At 50.8% G+C, this 19,593-nt stretch overlaps 1 protein-coding gene across 1 annotated transcript in view; it reads right to left on the minus strand.

Moving 5' to 3' along the window:
- Positions 1 to 18,493, minus strand: part of CDH22 (cadherin 22) — a 68,006-nt gene extending 49,513 nt beyond the window's left edge. Inside the window, exons 1-2 of the mRNA XM_063078720.1 lie at positions 18,224 to 18,493; positions 9,106 to 9,400 (exon numbers count right to left, since the gene is read on the minus strand). Coding sequence (XP_062934790.1) covers positions 9,106 to 9,400; positions 18,224 to 18,493 — 565 coding nt within the window. The remainder of the gene's footprint in view (positions 1 to 9,105; positions 9,401 to 18,223) is intronic.
- Positions 18,494 to 19,593: the final 1,100 nt, after the last annotated feature.

The raw sequence follows: 19,593 nt of genomic DNA on the forward strand, positions 1-19,593 counted from the left end.
GGTTGCATGTGAAATGTTAGATATGGAATGGCTAGTCTTTGGAGAGCACAGAAACCAGTGTTTCTCAACCTGGCTGCACATTAGAATCTCTTGGGAGCTTTAAAATAAAACTGATGCTGAGCCCCATCCCAGACCAATTAAATAAGACTCTTCAGGTGGGGCCAGGCAAGCGTATTTTTACAAGCTCCAGAGTGATTCTAAAATGCCTCCTGAGCTAAGAATCAATACCCTGCAACCAATCCCTGATTGAACTGATGAGGAAATTGAGTCACAGAGGGGCTCAATGACTTTCCCAAGATCACATCATTACTAAGTAGCAGGAAAAGATTCAAACCCAGGTCTGTTTAGCAAGCATGTTACCCTCCCAGACTCACTGAGCCTGTCCTGAGACTGATACCTAGGCTGTAGCACCAAGGATGACAGCTGACACCAAGTCATTGGAGCTCCTCCCAGTTAATGTCAGCATGAGAAGTTGGACACTCCCGAGAGGAGATGCTCCTCACACCTCAGTGGAGACTGGATGGGTTTTGGCATCAGAGTCCTGGGTCAGATCCCACCATTTCCCCACTCTGTGCTCTCAATCAAATCTTTTCTTCTGTCTGGCCTGTTTCCTCCCCTGTAATACTAGAGGCTATGAGGATTAGAAAGGATGGATTTAAGTGGCTGGTGAAGCTAGGCATGTAGTGGGCACTCAGTTGAAGTTCATTCCTTTCCCTCATCTCTGTATAGTCAGGAGGCACCTGGGGCTGTGTCCTTGGCCCTGAGTAAGAGACCTCTTGGTACCAGCATCAGAAGGAAGGGAGCTTGCTTACTAACTCATCTCTGGTTTATCTGGTTTATCTCTGACACAGTTTGTGGTGGAGCCAGAATCGGAACCTTTGTCCTGGCTTCCAGGCCAGAACTCTTTCTTTTATTGTTCTTTAACCCTTGCTGTCTGAGAGGTGTGATTGAGGCCTCAGGCTCGGGCTCTGGCGGTGGGGGCGGGGGGGTGGGGATTGTGCTGCATGGAGTGATGCTCAGGGATTGCAGACATAAATTCTCATTCCAGCCCTGTCCTTGGCTCTGTGCAGCTGTGAAAAAACCTGATCTGATCAGGCCTCAGTTCCCCTTCTGTAAAATGGAGATAAGACTTTATCCCTCCTGCCTCCCTGTGTGTGGGAGACCCCTTAATGAGAGAAAGAGATGCAGCACTTTGGAAAAGAACAGAGTCCTCAACTGAGGTGACCAAGAGTTATTATTATGAAGATGTTTGTAATTATTATCATCCTGCCTCTTCTCTACCACCCTTTGCCACCCCGCTGGGCCTAGGGAAACTCTAGGCTCACATTTAGCTTCTCAAACATTTATAAAAAATGAGTCCCACCCCCTGCTGCTGCCAGCACTGTGTGCAATGCTTTCTATTAAAAATTAAAAACCACTTGTCGAGTCCCTGGGAATGATCAGATTACACAGGAAACAAGCCCTTTCGCAAACTCCCCCCCTTTCCACCCCACACCCAAGTCCCTCTCCGATCATCACTTACAATGCTGGCTTGCTGGGTTGGCCTTGACCCTGCTTCCAGCTGCCCAGCCAGCACAGCCTAATGTAGATGAATGATGCACAGGAGATGCAGGGAAGTGGCTGCATGGGAGGGGGAGGTGACAGCATAGAGGGGAGAGGGAAGGTCCAGAGACAAGTGACAGAGAAGGTGGTGCAGAGAGATGGGGCAAGAAAGTGGGTCAGAAATAAGAAATGAGGGACAGAGGTTCAGAGAGATAGACAGAAAGTGGGACAGAGACAGAGATACTTATGAAGCAGGGGTTGGGGGGAAGAGCAGGAGGGGGAACAGGCAGCAGAAAGACAAGGTCTGCCCCGATGAGTAAGGGACCTCCTATGCAGCAAACACCCTTCTCCAGAGTCTCCAGGGAATGCCCCAACACCCTCCTCTCACTCTTTCTTTCCTCATGAATCCCAGCCACTAACTTGTCCACCCAGGCAATCCCTGCGTGTGTGTGGATCTAATATGCCCCCCTGAGAAGAGAGGACTCTCCTACTACCTCAAATCGAGAAGCACAAGCTTTTCTGTCCTCTCAATATTTACACGAGGCTCTCTGTTTTGTAGTCTACTGACTTTGTTTGGTTGGGACAGCAACATTTTAAATATCTGCAATAGCGTCCTTCTGCCAGTTGCAGAAAGTAAACATTTTTTTGTCTATAACTCAGTTGCATTCGTTCATCCAACATCTACAGAGCACCTACTGTGTGCTAGAACCTTGAAGGTAGGATGGTAGCTCTATCACCCTTGCACCCCAGTGCCATGTGGTCGCAGGGCCTGGCATAGAGAGGGTGCTTATGTTCGCTGAATAATTTGTTGATGGAAAAGAAAAAGAGAGACATGGATATACTCCTCTCTGTCCAGATTACCTGGGCGGTGGGGCTGACTCCGGAGGGCCTGGGCCTCTGCACATCTCTGCTGCCTCTCCCCACTGGAAACCTCCTGTCCCATTCCCCCCAACTCAGGTGGTAAGAGCCAGTGCCGTTGCTAGGCAAAGAGATATTACACATATAGATCTTCCTGGACTTTAATTAAAAACATCTTTAGAAGTTGTCTCTGCAGAGGCCAGCGATTGATTCCTGGCTTGGGCCCGAGGGCTGCTGAACCACACTCTCTCCATCTGCAGACGGGACAGTCGGAGGCTCCCAGCCTGCTCCTGCCCTCTCCAAATGAGACCCTTGGGGAACACACTGCCTCCTGCCTTCCTCCTTCCCTCTCTGCCACTATCTCCCCAAGCACTGGACTTAAGAATCAGACAGTGTGTTTTCCTAATTTTATTTCCCTTCCCCCCTTGAGCCTCAGTTTCCTTAGCTGTAAAATGGAGGTATCAACACAACCCAAGAGAGTCCCTGGGGGGATAAAGTGAGATTAAGAATGTGAAAGTGATTTCCAGCTGTAAAGTCCTGTGCAAGAAATGGTTGTGACTGTTCCCCCAAAGGAAGCCATGGATGCCAAGTCAGGTAACTTGAGTTCTGATTCCAGGTTTTGGGTCTCGTTCTGGCTTCGGCTCTTACTGTGGAACTTCAGACAAGTCACTTTATCTCTTCTTGCGTTTATTTCCTCATTGGTAAAATGAGGACAGTAATACCTGCCCTGCTTATTCTCCAGGATTTTGAGAATAAAGGGAAATAGCTCTGTGAAAGCAGTGTTGGCTGATAGCTATTATTTAGCGAATGTCCCAAGAAGTGCAGGCTGTACTACAAAACAGTCTTGTTCCAGCTATTAAAGATGCTGCTTACAGAGGAATTGGAATACATGGAAAAGTGGCTGCAGTGGAGCCCCTGTCCATTTCCACAGTCTGTTGAGCCCCAATCCCACGGTCCAGAGATGTCAACCCTATGGCATGTGCCACTACATTCTCCTTCCTTTGCTCACAGCAGACATCACTATCCATTGTGGCATTCTTTTCTCCAAGCCTGAATGAGATCTTAGAGTCCTCCTCAACAGAGCCCTACAGTCACTACCAATTAATTGATCAGAGTTGGCAGAAGAGAGGAAATTGATCTGCTACCATTTTGAGGTTGGGGCAGCGGCTTGCTCTTCTGTGCATCCCCACAACTATTTGCTTTTCTGTCCTCTGTGGGTTTATATATAAAGTAGGTACTAAAAAATATTTGCTAAGTTAGGTGACTCATCTTTGCAAGCCCTACAGAGTCAAGTACACTGGAGGACTTGTATATAATAGGTGCTAATAAACATTTGTGGATTTGATTCAATTACTTATCTTTACATTCCCTGCAGTGCCCAGAATAAAGTAGTGGCCAATAAATGTGTGTTGAATTACATTTTTCATTTCTGTATCCTCAATGGTGCCAAGTATAGTTGGCATAAATAAGTAGCTGAAGTTGAATTGAGTATGGGAGACCTGTGAAATTCTCTTGCTGTCCATTGGTAAGGTCATGACACCCTAGAGAAGGGGTTTGGTCCCCTACATTGAAAGATTATCTAGTCTAACTCTTTTCTATCGAAACTCACTCCCTTGTTGATTTCATTCTTGAGCTAATGACTTCCAAAGTTGTATCTCTAGCCCCATCTCTTTCCAACTGTCCCTGTGACATCTCCACTTGGATTTCCAGTAGACATCTCAATCTTAACATGCCTGAGAATGAATTCTTAATTTATCCTGCAAACTTGATCTTCCAGAAGCATTCCCTGTCTCAGCCATAGCAACTCCATCCATTGAGTTGCTTAGGTCAAAGGCTCCAGCAGCGTCCTCATCTCTTCTATCTTTCATTTCTCACATCCAATCCCTCACAAAATCTGTTGGCTCTACCTTCCACACACATCCAGAATCCTATCTGTCTTACCACCTACACTGTCCAAGTCACTGTCACTTCCTGCCTGCACTATTGCAGTTGCCTCCTTGCTGACCTCTCTACTTCCAGCCTTGCCCTCCATGGTCTATTTTCAATGTGGTGGTCAACAAGTCATTCTTTTAAAATATAATATGAGTCACGTCACTCCTCTGTTCCCCCTCTCACTCAGAGTACAACCAAAAACCATTTAATGGCTACTAAGACCTGTGTGATCCAGCTTCTGGGACCTCTTCTGAGGTATCCTGACACTCTCTCCCTCACTCACTCCTCTTCAGCCACACTAACTTCCTGCTATTCCTCAAGCATGACAAACACACTGTGCCTCGGGACCTTTGCACTTGCTGTTCCCTCTGCCTGGAACTTTCTTCCTCCAGCTTAGTGATTCTCCAAGTGTGATTCCTGAACCAGCAGCTTCAGCACCACCTGGGTATTTGTTAGAATGCAAACATTTCTAACAGCCCAGACCTACTGAATCAGGAACCCTGGGGGGTAGGGGGACAGCAATCTGTATTTTAACAAGCCCTCCAGGTAATATGGATGTACAATAAAGTTTGAAAACCACTGTTTCACGTAGATCCTCAGTTCCCTACCTTCATAGTTTTGTTCAAATATCCTCTTCTAGAAGGAGAGGCCTTCCCTGACCCCTCTATCTAAAATAGCACTGTTCCCAAATCACTCCCAATTCCCTGTTCTTCACAGCACTCACACCACTGGGCGTATTATATATTTGCTTGTTTATTTCTCTCCTGTCTCTCTTCCTGCTGCAGTATTCAGGCCTCCTAAGAATCCCCATGCCTGGAAGAGTGCCTGGCACATAGTAGGCACTAAATAAGTTTCTGTTGCATGAATCAACCTCCTCAATACTCAGAAAGGAGCTTGGGGCCCAGGGAGTGGAAGGGACATGCCCAAGGTCATGCAGGGAGCCAGGCCTCCTGACTGTCAACCCACGACCTACTTCGCTGCATTAGGCTCAGCATGGCTGGCGTGCCCCTCCTCAGAAGCGTGGCTCATCGGAGGCCCCCGGCACACTTCTCTTCCCTTTTAAGCTGTGAGTGGTTTAATTTGCGAGTGCAGCTGCCTTTCATGTCCCAAGCTGCGTCCCTGCTCCCTCTGATCTCTGAGGCTGCCCAGACCCCAGTGCCGCTTGTTGGCCCCACCCTCCTTAGCCCAGATCAGGAGGCTCGGTAATTGTGACTGATTTTCAAAGCTGCCCGGAGTCTCTGCGAGCTCCCGGTGTCAGATTTGCTTCTCCTTCAAAAAGTTGCTCAAATGAAATAAACTAATTTAATTTCTGTTTCTTCCCTCCCCCTACTGGATTCCCCAGCTTGTCCAAATTGAGTCACCCCGCCTCCTGACTTTTTCCTGAGTCGGATGTGAGAGTCAGCGGGCTGGGAGAGGGAGATGAGGCAGGGCAGGGTCTCCTTAGGCTGGCACGCATGAACTTGGGGCCGGCTCTGCCTCTGACTCTTTGTGTGACCCTGGATGAGTCCTTACCCTTCCCTCGGCCTCAGTTTCCCCATCTGTGAGATAAGGACCGTCACCACTCCAACAGTCTGGGAGCCAAGCCCAGCAACTTGCTTGGTTGCTGACTTGCTATGTGACTGTACATCTTCTCTTCTCTCTGAGCCTCGGTGTTCCCATCTGTTCAATGGGGATGATAACATTGGTCCTGCATCCTCTCAGAGTCACAGTGAGAGTGAAGGGGGATGGATGAGCCACCAAGGTGGACATGAGGCTGCTACTCCCCCCAGGACCCCATCCCCAGCCATTCTCCATGTGCAGCAGAGGGACTTTCTAAAATGCAGGTCTGCCCATCACTTTTTGCTTAGGACTTTCTCAGGCTACTTGCTTCCCTCGAGTCCCTCAGATATGGCTCCTGCTTCCTTCCCTAGTGTCAGCTCTCACCACCTTTCTGGTCATTTTCATGCAGAAACATGCAGGTCACTTTTGTGCAAAAGGAGACAGGGACAAGTCTTCTTAGGACAGAGTTCAAGTCAGGTGGCGGGGGCTCATGACCTGGGAAGTCAGGGCCTTGTGCTGCCTCTGACTTGTTGAGTGACCTTGGACATGCCACTGCCTCTCTGAGCCCCATTTTCCCCATTTGCAAAGTTAATTCCTAAGTTCTTGCTGGGCTCTGAAATTCCATAGATCTTTGTCACTGACAACTTCCAGACCTCTCTGCTGAGCCTGTATATTCAACTGCCTTTTTCAGGATCTCTGCCTGGCTGTCTAATAAGTACTTCTGACTTAGTGTATTTGAAACCAATTCCTGATTTCCCTTTATCCCTTTCACCTGCTCTTCACATCTCAGTAAATGGAAATTCCACCTATTTAATTGTTCAGGTCAAAATCCCAACAGTCATCCTTGAGTTTTCTTTCTCTCACATCTGATCAATTAGCAAATGCTTTCAGCTCTGCTTTCAAGATATATCCAAAAGTCAACCTCTTTTCAACACTTCTACTGATACCTTCTTGTCCCAAGCCACCATCATCATCTCCTGCCTAGGTAACTTCAATATCCTCCACCAGGGGCAATCTGCTGCTGCCCTTGTCCTCTCCCCACCGGTCACCCATCTATTCTTCATGGAACAGCCACGGGATCCTGTTAAAACTAGGTCAGATCATGTCAGTTTTTTGAACAAGACTCTCCACTGACTTCGCAGCTTGCTCAGCACAAAAGGCAAAGCCCTGCCTACAGGCTATAAGATCCGGTCGCCTTGCCGCTTCTCCTCAGGGGAATTCAGCTCCAGGGCCCTTGTGTGTGCCGTTCCCTCTGCCTGGAATGCTCTCCCCCCAGTGGCCTGTCCTCACTTCATTCAGGTCTTTGCTTCAATGTTGTCTCCTCAGAGACTCCTTACTGAACCAATGATCTATTTGTTTATTTGCTTATTGTCTGTCTTCCTTAGGCAGAATGTACCCTCCATGAGAGCAGGGAGTCTGTCTGCCTTTTCACTGCTGCATCCCCAGCACCTAGCACATAGTGGATACTCAACAAATATTTGTTAAATGAATGAATGAACACACTCAAATAGACACATAGCATGTCACATGCATGCACAGGCCTTAAAGTGCCATGCGTGTGTACATCTGCACACATGTGTGGAAAGCATATGGACATCAGGCACACCTGTGTACCCATGTGTGTATACACCAGCCTGTACCCACATTCATACCCTCACTGGCCTCATTCTCCCACCATCTTTCTGTGCCCAGTATTGTCCCTAGCCCACTTCCTCCTCTTCTACTACTGGCTGCTTGTTCATTACTCGCAAATCTGCCAGATGTGACCCAATCTGGGGGAGCTGGGGCTGATTATACCCTTCCCCAAGAACCCAGGTACCCCTGGCCTCTGACACATGGCCATAGAGCTGGGAGGTCCAGATAGAGGCAGTGCCAAGCCCTTGGCCGCAGTGAGTCAGCGATGGAACATGGCTAGGACTTAGTGCAGCTGCTCCTGTCTAGCCTGGCTTGCACATCACTTAGGCTAACATGGTGGGGAAGGAGATGGAAGCTTCTGGCTTGTGCCCTTCACCCCATGACTTCAGCTTCTACCAGAGCCTCAGGAGCCCCAGGCTAAGGGGGTCTTGATGGTTAGACAACTGTCTGGGGTTCCACAGAGGGAGAAGGTGGAGTCAACCAGCCCACAGTCTCAGCGCCCTCCTGCTGTAAGAATCGGAATTTCTGAGCGTGGCTGCATCTGATGTCTTCATGTAGGTGTGGGTTTTGTGCGTGCACTTCTTTTTCTAAGTGTACAACCGTGTGTGCAGCACTCCTGGGTGTTTGCAGCCGTACCTGGGTAAGTGCAGCTGTTTCTGTGTCTGGGGCTCATCTGTCTCAGTGTGAGCCTGTGTTCCCAGGTGGCTGGGTGTTGTTGAGTTGTGGCTTTCTTGTGGGCAGTGAGTGAAGCTGTCTGGATGTTGTTCATCTGGTTGTGCCCATGCCTGTCTGCAGCTGCACTCCAGGGGACCTGGGCCCCAGGATGGTAATATCTGCCTGTGTCTGTCTACATGGCCGAGTCTGTGCAGCAGCTCTATCTGTGAAGGGCTGTTCCCTAAGTAGAGTTGTAAGTGGCTGTGTCAGGGTGTGAGGCTGTGTCTGGGTGTGTGTTGGGCCTTGTTTCAGCTGTGTCCCTCTATGGTTGTTCCTGGTTGTAGGTGTGCTTGTATTTAGTTGTTCCTGGAGATGAGACTGACTCCATGTGGGGGTTGTGGCCTAGGGCTGTGCTATGTCTGTGTGTAGTTGAACATTTGGGAGGGGCTGTGTCAAGGTGTGTAGCTGTGCCTGTGTGTCTGAAGGTTGCCTGTGTGTGGGGCGGCATCTATGAGTGGGGTGCGTACAGGTATGCAGCTGAGCTCGCATGTGGGGCTGGGCTTGCATGTGCGATTGTGTCCAGATATGTGGCTATGTCTGTGTGTGTGACTGTGTTCTGGGTGTATGACCATGTCCGAGTGGGCCACTGTGTTTCCATGGGCAGGTCCATATACATGTAGAGGCAGTGTCCATGGATGGGGCTGAGGTCATGTGTGCAGATTTGTCCAGGTGTGCAGTGGGACTGTGTCCAGGATTATGCCTGACGCTGGTGGGACCTGGGCTCCTGTATGTCCCCTGTGCCCTGGGGCAGCAGTTCCTATCTCTCCTGCCCCTCCCTAGAGGATCAGCTACTCCTCCTCCCAGCAGGCTCCACTCAGGACCTGGCAGCTCCCCTCGCCTTGGGGCTACCTCACCCTGCCCGGCCCTGCAGAGCCCGCAGCCCACCTGTGGGCGAGAGCTCAGCCACACTGCCAATGTAGGGGCCGTGCAAGAAGCGGGGCTCACTGTCGTTGATGTCCTGCACCTTGATGATGAACTCCGACTCGGGCTCCAGCAGGCGGTTGGTGGCACGATCCCGAGCCTGGGCCCGCAACGTGTAGAAGGTTTTCTGCTCACGGTCTAGGCGCTCCATGGCATGGATGTCGCCTGTCAGCTCGTCGATCAGGAAGATGGTCCCTGCACCCTCACCCGAGATGGTGTACTTGATGGCCCCGTCACCCTCATCTGAGTCCGAGTGGATCTGGGGAGGTAGGGAGGAAGGTGGGGTTGAGGCTGGGGATGAAGCTCCTCTTGGCCTCCCCCGTCAAGTCCCATGGGGCCCATTCCTGAGCACATCTCTTCTTCAATGCACCCACGTTCTCAGTGAAGACACTGAGGCCTGGAAGCCATGTCCACCCCAGTCCAGGCCTCACTGTCACTGGCCTGGAGTTCACCAGCCCTCCGTGTCTCTCTCTGCCCCAGCCCTGCCCCTGTAATCTACCTTCCCCTCTGCAACCAGAGCTGTCAGCCTCAGAAGCAGGTCTGAACATGTCCTCCCTTGCTTGAGCTCTTCCATGACTCCTCATTGCCTTTACAAAGAAGTCCAGAGCCCCTTCCACCCCTCTGCCTTTCAGCACACAGAGCCCCCAGACTCCTGCTTTGAGCCCATCCTTATTTCTCTGCCTACCTTAAATTTACTTATCCTGCAAGGCTCAGCTCAAATGACACTTCTTCCAGAAAGCTTTTCTGGATTTCCCAATTCCCCTCCAAGATCTCTCAGTACTTCCAGCCATAATTTTCAAGTTCAACTTTGTAGGATGCTGTAACCAGCACTTCTCAAACCTTAATATGCCTGCAAACCAACTGTGGATCTTGTTAAAATGTAAATTCCAACTCAGTAGGTCTGCAGTGGGGCCTCAGAGTTTGCATTTCTAACAAGCTCCCTTGGCCTCACTCTGAATTATAGGTCCCTCTCTCCCTAGACTCTGAGCCCCCAGGAGGTTAGGGATGGCATCCTACTCATCTCAGCATACGGAGGACCAGGCTCAAGACTTGACACGTGGTGGGGCAGACAGTGAGGAGAGAGAGGAGGAAAGGGAATGCAGGGTGAAGGAACCCCAACTTCGTGCAGGCACTGTGCTAAGCAATCCATGTACTTATCTGTTCAAAACTTTTAAAAACAACAACAAAAACCACGCTACTAGAGTAGGTTTTGCTATCCTCGTGCAGATTTTTTATTTTTCATTTTTGAACAGAGGATCGGAGAAGTGGGATGATTTCCTCAAGGTCAGATCACTGGAGAAGCTGCCTGGCTCCACAGCAGGGGCTTTCCTACTCCATCCTAAGCCCTACAGAGGGGCCCACAGGGAGAGGCATCATAGCCTCGTCTAGCCATGGCTCAGGCACCACACCCCTGTATGTCCTTGCACGAGTCACTGTGCCTCTCTGGACCTCTGTTGCTTCATCTGTAGAAGGGAGTCATAATAACACCTTTCTCCCAGAGGTATTGAGGGGTTCACTAAGTTAAAAATCCACATGAGACCCTTAGCACCTGCTGGGCACCATGTGGCATTTTCAATATCTAACAGGGGCAGTGCCCACAGATAATACAGCAGCAGGGCCCCTGCTGGGCCGGGCGGCAACCCTTTGGTTGCTGGAATGTGGAGAGGTCTGAGGGGCTGAGAGATTTGGGGCAAGGGAGAGGAGAGGGACTATTTACGGCAGGTATGGAGTGTTTTCACTATTTTAACAAACAGTACAATGATACCAGTTTGTGCAAGCTGAAAATCAGCCCTGCCTGAGACATAATAAGTGTCCAATAAATGGTAGTTATCATTATTATTATATTATTGCTAAATGTTAGCTATATATAACTGGAATTTTATCCAGGCACTGTTAGGCTCCAGATTCCAGGCTGTTTTCACTACACTGAGATCTCTTGGGTGAGGAACCAGCAAGAAGTCTGTTTTCTTGCAGAAAGAAACACCTAAGTTCTTGTCCTTCAATGCTCCAATCTCCAAGGCATCCCTGAGCAGAAGAAAACTCATTCTGATGAAGTCATTGCTTTTGAGTGGGTCCCTTCTCTCTAAGCTTTCATGAAGATGGGGTGTGAATGAGAGAATCCCTAAAGCCCCTTTCGGGCCAGGGTGCCATCAACCCCAGCCCACTCAGCAGGAGAACAGGTGTCAATAAAGTTGTCATAATGGGGAACAAAATCCCACCCCCTGCCACACAGGAGGAGGTGGGGTATAAATCTGCTGGTGGAACTTTGTGTCTGAAAGGTGGATTATAGAAGTGCCATTTGGAAGATTGAATGGCCCATAAACATTTTCATATTTCATTAGCCGATTAATGGGCATCTCTCTCTTTTTGGCGAGTCTGCTGATTCTCAGCAGAAATTGCGGGGAGTAAATGCAGGCGTCTGGTGGAACCTTTCCGGGTCCCCGTCCTGTTATAGATTGCCCCAATTAATGCCTGTCCTGGGCTCCACCGAGAAGCCTTCTTCCTGTCCAGTTACTGTTAATAGATTTCTCATAAGTGGCTGGATTGTAAAAACCTCATAACTCAGTTTAATGCCCCCAATAAAATTATCTCAGGACGTCGGCCCTGAATCATTGGCAGTGCTGGGGACGAGGAGTCCTGTCTCTCCTGTTTGCTGTTTATGCTTTTCTTCCACCTTTGCCCAGGGGGGATGGGATGGGAAAGGGTGGGATTTTTCCCTCTCCAGGTGCTTCTACCCACTTCCCAGTCAGACCTATTGTCTGCTTATTTAATCAGCAAACATTTCTGAGCAGCGTGGTAGAATAGATGCCATTTGGGAAGGATGCTTAACAGCTATAATTTGATTAGTCTTTGTCATTGCCCTAGGAACATTATTATTCCCATTTCTCAGGTGAGGAAACTGAGGCACAGAGAGAAGTCATTTGCTCTGCCACCAGTGTGGGAAGCCAAGCTCCTGACTCCACCAGTCACTAACATTGTGACCATGGGCTTGTTAAGTTTACTTCTCTGAATCCCTCTTTTCCCCTGAGAAAGCAGATCAAGCCCTACCCAGCACAGGTATGGTGCGGATTAAATGAGAGCATGTTTGTAATAACCTAAGCACTCTGTAGATGGGTGTTTCCCTTCCTTTCTGTCTCCTGGGTCTCCATCATGTTCCTGCAGTCCTTGACATTTTAACTCAGACCCTGGACAAGGATCATTTATGAGTGACGAGTGGGGAGGAGGGAGTGGAGCCTGGCGGTGATGTCATCCTGTGTTCTTCTGTGAAGTATGACATGGAGCTCAGGGCTCATGTGGGGGCCCAGTGGCCACTCTCTGGGGACTGCAGAGTCAGACAGGGCTAATCAGCCTGGGTGGGAGCTAAGAGCTGGTTGGAAGCTGCAGATTCAGGCTGGGCAGGGGCTGCCTGCCCTGCCTTCCTGGGTTCTGGCACCGTTGCTGAGAGGCAGCACATCTGGCTCTGTCCTAAGAAGATATTTCTTGACTCTCAACTGCGAGTGGAGGCTGAAGGCTGGTGCTGTCATTTATCAAGCATCTACTATGTGTTAGACAAGTGTTACAAGCCATCTGAAAAAATTTAATTTGACTTTGTGCAGTATGTAAATATATCACTGTTTTCCAGGTGAAGATACAGGTCTGTTTGATTTCAAAGCACAGGTTGGTCCCTTTGGGAATCTGGTTAGTCTGCTTACAAGGCTTCTAGCAGAGGATGAGGGAGAAAGGGGAGGGAGTGGGATGCAGAGCAGTCACTGGGCTGTGTGGCAGGGGAGTGGCCTTGACACCAGTCTTTTGCCTGGCACCCAGCAGGCCACAGTCATTGGTGGCCTCTTCTCTCTGAGCTTCTATCTCATCATTTGGAAAAGGACCTCAAATCACAAACCAGGAAAGACCCTTTGGAGTTCCCTCCCCCTTTCCCACCCTGGTTTCAGGAGGGATTGAGGGATCAGCTAATCCAACCCCCCATCTCCTGACAAGAACCATACACTCAAATCCTGACCCATTGGAGATTCAGGGGCCGTTATCTAATACCTTCTTGTCTTTCAGAGTCAGCTTGTTTCCCCTTCCAGGCAGCCCTCTCAGATGCATTCCCAATTGGTTGAAGAGACCTCACCCCACTCTGTCCCCCTGCCCCATGCACACGCCCTGCCCCTCTACTCCACACTCCCCTGTAACATCTCAGTGTCACACATCTGTGTCTGTGTCTCTAGTTGTCATGGGCTTCAGGGCATAGACAAAATTTGATTTGTCTCTGTGTGGACTCCCTCCCTGTGCCTGGCACACACTTGGTACCCTGACAATGCCTGCAGAGAAAATACAGGGGGAGCGGGGAGTTGAGTGTCTGTGTGTCGTGTGTGTGTGCGTGTGCACATGAGTATGTGAGACTGCACAATCCCTGGGGGCCAAGAATAATGCTGTTTGTTTCTATCTCCCCAGCACCCAGCACAGGGCACAGCAAAAGACATATTGAATGAATGAATAATGAAATATACAACTGTCATTAGAAATCCCCCACTGTCTTCTAGGATTTCTGAAGGATGCAGTACCTCTGTTAAATCCTAGGTACACATGAGCTAGACTAGGGAGGACAGTCATTGGGAACGTATAACACTCAGGGCACAGTTCTAGACCCGATTAATCTTATCTCACTTATGTCTCACAATGATCTTGTGAATTAGAGATTATTCTCTCCCTATTGTACAGATCAGCAAACTGAGGCCCAGAGAGGGCCCAAATCCAACCTAAAGTCACACAGCTAACAAAAGGCAGCCCTGAGGCCTGTCTGACACTACATCCAGGGTTCTTCCCACTTCATCCAGTGTGGCCAGCCCCGGAGGAGAAATTCTTCCTCCCCCCACCCTCAAGCCCTAGCCTTCGATCATAAACAACACGAAAAACATGAGAGTGATAGTTTCTCATCCCAGGGGGCTGAAAAGTGGGATTTATGAGGCCATTAATTACTTCCTCCTAATTAAATCAAAATTAAATGCGAGCAGAGGTACGTTTTCCTTATTAAAGACAATTAAACGGACAGTGCAGCTACGCAAATAAAACGAGTCCAGGATTTAAATGGAAAGCAAATCAAATAAAAAGCCTCCCCTGGAATGAGGGGTCTGTTCATGCCTGTGCTCCTCGTAAACCAGGAGTTCATCAATTTTCCTTAAATATTAGCAACTTAATTAAATCTGCTCTCCACCCCACTTTAATCCTGCCGTATATCTAAAATAGATCTCACCGCCCACAGGAGTTGGTCATAAGTGCTGACCCTATAATTCTATCTTTTTTAAAAAAAAATTAAAAATCCTACAGAATCCACATCCGGCTGACAGAAGCCTCGGGGGAAATTACAGTTCGGAAAAGGGATTAGTCGAAGTACCCAGATTTTATGGAAATGCTGGGAGGTTGCTTGGAGGGTGGGTGAGAAGGTGCGGGGAAGAGGTGGGCCATGGCTGCCCACAGGGCCAGAACTGTGGAGGGAGCTGTTTGTGTGGGGCCTCGGCGACAACCGTGGGCCCAGCGGTTCCTGTAGGTGCAGACAGGAGCTTGGCGGTGAGTGATGGAGGAGGCGGTTTTAAAATAGGTTACCGTTGGGCGCCGGGGTTCACTCTGTGGATGGTGCTGTTGCTAAGCTACCTTTGGAATTCGACAAGGACGGATGCTCCCAGTGTCTCCCTGGGGTGGGGGGACCAAGCAGCAGTGAATTAACTGAAACCATGGAGAAGTCCTTTCTCCCTGAAGAGCAAGAGAGCGTGGTAGGAGTGACTGTGTACGCATGCACGTGTGTGCACACACAAGAACTCGTCTGTGCACGGGACTCAACTGGAAAGAGGACAGGTGGTTTTTTAAAAGCCCAAGCTCATATTCCTAGGGTGGGGGGCTGGGCTAATGGCAACCTCCCCCCACTCAGGGGTGAGAAACTAGGATGTCAGGTTGCTGAGAAGGCTTTTGGGATCTGGGGCAGGAGTCTGTAACATCTGTGTAGACAGTATGTATACTCAAGGTGGTGGAAACACCAAGCGAGACCTAGAATAATAAAAGCTAATACCAAGCACATGCCACAGGGGCCAGGAGTTATTCTAGGTTTGTGACATATGCTAACTCATTGATTCCTCACCACAACCCTTGGAGGTAGGGCCTAATAATAGCCTCACTCAACAGATAGGGAGACTGAGGCTCATAGAGGTTAAATAATGTGCCCAAAGTCAGAGAGAGCATAAGCAGCAGAGCTGGGATTGGAGCACTGGCAGGCTAGCTGCAGTTGGCCCCGTAACCACATCCAAAGCCTCCTCTCATAAGAAAGTGCATGGGGAAGGTATTTGCAGAGAGATGGAAACGACTTCCTCCCTGCACCGAGTGCTTTTCTGGAGGGGGCCTTGGGAATGAGAGAGCAGGAGCTCCAGGTGAAGGTGATGGGGGTGGGGGGAAACAAGTCATGACAGTGACAGTGGTGGAGATGTTGAGAGAGGTTGCTGTGGGAAGGGAAAGTCCCCTGGGCCTGTTACAGTTCTCCTCTCAGAGCAGATGCTTCATAGGGGACTCTTGAATTGAGGTGAGTTGGTTCTGTCATCGTGCTGCTGGTGTGTGGCCTTGCAATGATCTTCCCCACCTCTGAGCCTTGGTTTCTCCTTCTTATAATGAAGAGACTTACTAGGGCCCTCACATCACTGGCAGACTGTGACCCAAGGAGACAGGGGTGTGGATGGGCTCAGGCTGTTGGGATGGTAAAGGTAGGTGGATGAAGATGAAAGCGGCAAATCAGCAACTGGTTTTTCTCATCTTTTCAGGACATGGGTAGCTGGGGAGGCTTCTGCAGAGCCCCAGCTCCTGGGCAGATGATAGGGCTGAGATGCCTAAAACCTCCTCCTCTGATATTTAGGCAGATGTGTCAGAATCCTTCCCTGTCTCTCTGGGGTTTCTCTGGACCAAAGGCCTTTTCCCAGACCTGGAGTTCCCGGAGAGGTCCGAAGAGAATCAGGCTGGGACTGGTCTCTTGTCGTTGGGGGCTTAAAAACTCCAACTCAGACAGGTTCAAATCCTGGCTAAGCCACTTGCCACTCTGACTTTGCCCTCTCTAACCTTGGTTTTCTTGGCTACAAAAGGGATCAGTCATTTCTACCTTGCAGTTTAAGGGTTAAATACTTTATATGAGAATAATAAACAAATAAGCCACAGGCTGAACACTGTATGTGCTCAGTTTTCTTCTTTCATCCTCAACAACCATAGGAAATGGGCTCTCTGAGCCATATGTTTACAGATGAAAAGACTGAGGAAGTGACATAACTTGATCAAGGTCACATGATGAATGGGTTGGCAGACCAGGCCTCAAACCTGACGTTCCTGCCCCCAAAGCCTGCGTTCTTAGCTATTCCACCACTAGCTACTACCTAGCACATAGCCAGCATGGGTCCCTCTTTCTCCATCCCGCCCCTCATTCCACCAGTCCCACCATCTCACGGCCCTGGCTGGGAGTCAGCTGTCCTAGGCTCTGCCACTGGGTTGCAGGGTCATCTCGAGCAAGAACCTGAACCAATCTGAGTTCTGTTAAATCCTCGCTTTGCTCAGTTGTGGGGATTAATTTCAGCCACATGTATGAAGGGGAAAGTAACCAAAGACCAGGGATTACTATGTCTAGGCCAGAGAAAATCTGGGTTTCCTGCAAGGCAAACCCAAAGGTTTACATCTAGACTTTCCTCTTTTCCTTGTTGAGGATCCTGACCCCTGAACCTCAGAACTGCTCAGGATCCCAATTCTCAGACTCGTTTAAGCACTTGGGAAGCTCGGGAGTTGATCTTCCCCAGCCCCCACTGCTGACCAAAACTTCCTGGAAAGTTGAGTGGCCTTAACAAAAGCCAGAGAACTGTCCTTGGGCACCACCCCGCTTTCATGCCCTACAATCCCCCTCCACTTCAACACCAAAACTGCTGAATAAACCAGGCTCCTTCAGGCCTCCGCATCTTCGCATAGGCTACACCCTCTTCCTCATCAGTCTGAGGAACTCCTACTCGTACATCAAAACCCATTTCAGGTGTTTTCTCTTCCATAAAGCCAGCCAACAGATACCACTTCATGAATGCCTACTCGGTACCAGGGGCTGACTTGTGAAACTTTTTATGCACCAGGGTGTCTCTGCCACTCTAGGGAGCCCCAAGTGTCAGAAGCTAGACCTTACTCACCTTTGCCCTCCCCCCTCTCATCACAGCTGAGCCCCATGGGGGCCTCAGGGATTGAATGGATGAATGAAAGTCCTTCTCAGGTCCTTTGGTTCCAAGGGCACAGATCTGCCAGATTAACCAGCATTTACTCAGAGTTCGTGAAAGTAGCTTTCATTCATTCATTCATTCATTTAATAAACAGTTTGTGATCAACGACTGTGCTAGGCACTAGGGATTTAATGGTGAGCAAAACAAACAGGATCTAACAGGAAAGACACATATTAATTAGGTAGTCAAACAAACACATGCATAATTAAAGTGTATGAAGGAAAGATACAGGGACCTCAGAGGGTATGTAACAGGGGGATCTGTCCTCGCCTGGTGTAGTCAGGGAGGGCTTCTCTGAGGGAGAGGCATTTGAGCTGAGACCTGTAGTGTGAGTATAGGGTAATTAGAAGGAGCAAGAAAGATCGGTTCAGGAGAAGGAAACAACCTAGTAGAGGGACGGTGACAGGAGAGTATGTGGGGCATTGAAGGGGTTTTCAGAAAGACACTGGGGCTGAAACTCAGAGAGTGTGGTAGGAGATTGGGCTGGAGGAGGAGCCAGAGTTTTGTAGTCAATGAAATAGAGTTTGGGCTTGACCCCAAGTGCGGGAAGCTATTGAAGAATTTTAAGTAGAGTGGCCAGAGTATGCATATGACACAATCAGATTTGCAAACTTGTTTCTAAATTCCACATGCATCAGCCATCAGATGGACTGGGTCTACCCACTAGCACTCTCTTCTAAGATGCGAAAGAGAGGGAGAAGAGAGAAGGGCGTGGAGTAGGGGACTGGGGTTCATCTGCCTGTCCCTGGCCAGGGAACAGCTGCCAGGAGGCTCAAGGGACGGGGATGAGCGGGGCAGGGCAGCTATGTGGGGCTCCACTTTACCTTGCCCACGTACAGGGGCTCCGTGCCCGTGTACTCCTCCACCACGAAGAACTGGTTCCACACCCAGCCGCGCTTCACGCGGGCCGCGCCCGGCGCGCCGTCCTGCCGAGCCCCGGTCGCTGACGGCGCGGGCGCGCCCGCTGCCCACGGGTGCCCCAGCAGCAGCGGCGGCGGCGGCGGCAGCAGCAGCAGCAGCAGCAGCAGCAGCAGCAGCGCGGGCGACAGTGCGGCTCCCGCCCGGAGCCCCCTACCGTCGGGCCGCGGCCTCATGCTTGGCCTGCGCGGGGGCCGGGCCCAGGAGCACGGACAGGAGACACCCGGGCGCTGCCGCTCGGTCGCACGACGAAGCGGCACCGCGTCACATGGTGGCCTCAGCGCGGCCGCCGGGACGCCGCCTCCGACGGGGCACCCGGACAGGCTCGCGGCCCCGAACGCCGTCCAGCCGCGGGGGCGCCCGGCTGGAGGGGGAGGGGGCGCGGCCGCACCCGGGGCATGGACAGCCCTCGGGGTCCCCGCCCGCGCCCCCCTCGCGAAGCCGCGGCCGGATCAGCAGGCGGCGCCTCGGCAGCTCCAGAGGCGGCCGCGCGCCATGGTCCCTGCGCGGAGGGCGCGGGTTGGGGCCGATCCTTCCTTCGAGGACTAGGGGCTGTCCCGATCCATCCGGAGCCGCCTGCAAGAGAAAACAAGAACACGTCAGGGGGGCGACATTGTCGCGGGAGGGCAAGTTGAGTTTATATTTCGTCTTGTAGATATTGGTTAAATACCTACTGTGTGCCTGGCGCCTCGCAGGGTGGTACCCATAGTGGTTCCTGTCTTCCTGGAGCCCAGAGTCTAGAAGGCCGCCCCTGTCCCCCACACGCCAGCCTTGGACGCTGCCTCTCAGCTCCCGTCACACACCCCTCCTCTCCCACTCCCCACCACCCCTCCTGCCGCTTTCTCAGGGCCCTCACCCAGCTCCTTCTCAGTGGTCCTTCACCAGCTCCTGTGTCCCCAGAAGCAGGGAGCTTAGGAGCTGCCTCCCCCGCCCCTGGCCGACAATCTCTCCAGCCTCCAGAAATCCCCACCACAGGCGTTTCTAGAAGGGGCTTTAAGAGGCCCCCAAGACTCAGGCTGCCTGCGTGCAGAGTCCAGCACCCACCCAGCCTGCCACCCACCACTCCCGCCCTCCCCATCAGCGCAGAGAGATCATTCTGTCCCATACAGGAGCCCAGAGAAGGCCCTCTGATGTGCTTCTAGCCCCAGCCCCGCTTTTAGGGACTGAGCACCCAAGTCCCAGAGGGTCTTGCTTGGATGTGCCCTGTGTGACTTTGGGCAGGGTCACAACCCCCTTCACTTGGCCTTGTTGTCTCCCCTTCCCCCCAGAAACCTTT

Source organism: Cynocephalus volans, chromosome 1 (genome assembly GCF_027409185.1).
Source record: "Cynocephalus volans isolate mCynVol1 chromosome 1, mCynVol1.pri, whole genome shotgun sequence".
Taxonomy (NCBI): Eukaryota; Metazoa; Chordata; class Mammalia; order Dermoptera; family Cynocephalidae; genus Cynocephalus; species Cynocephalus volans.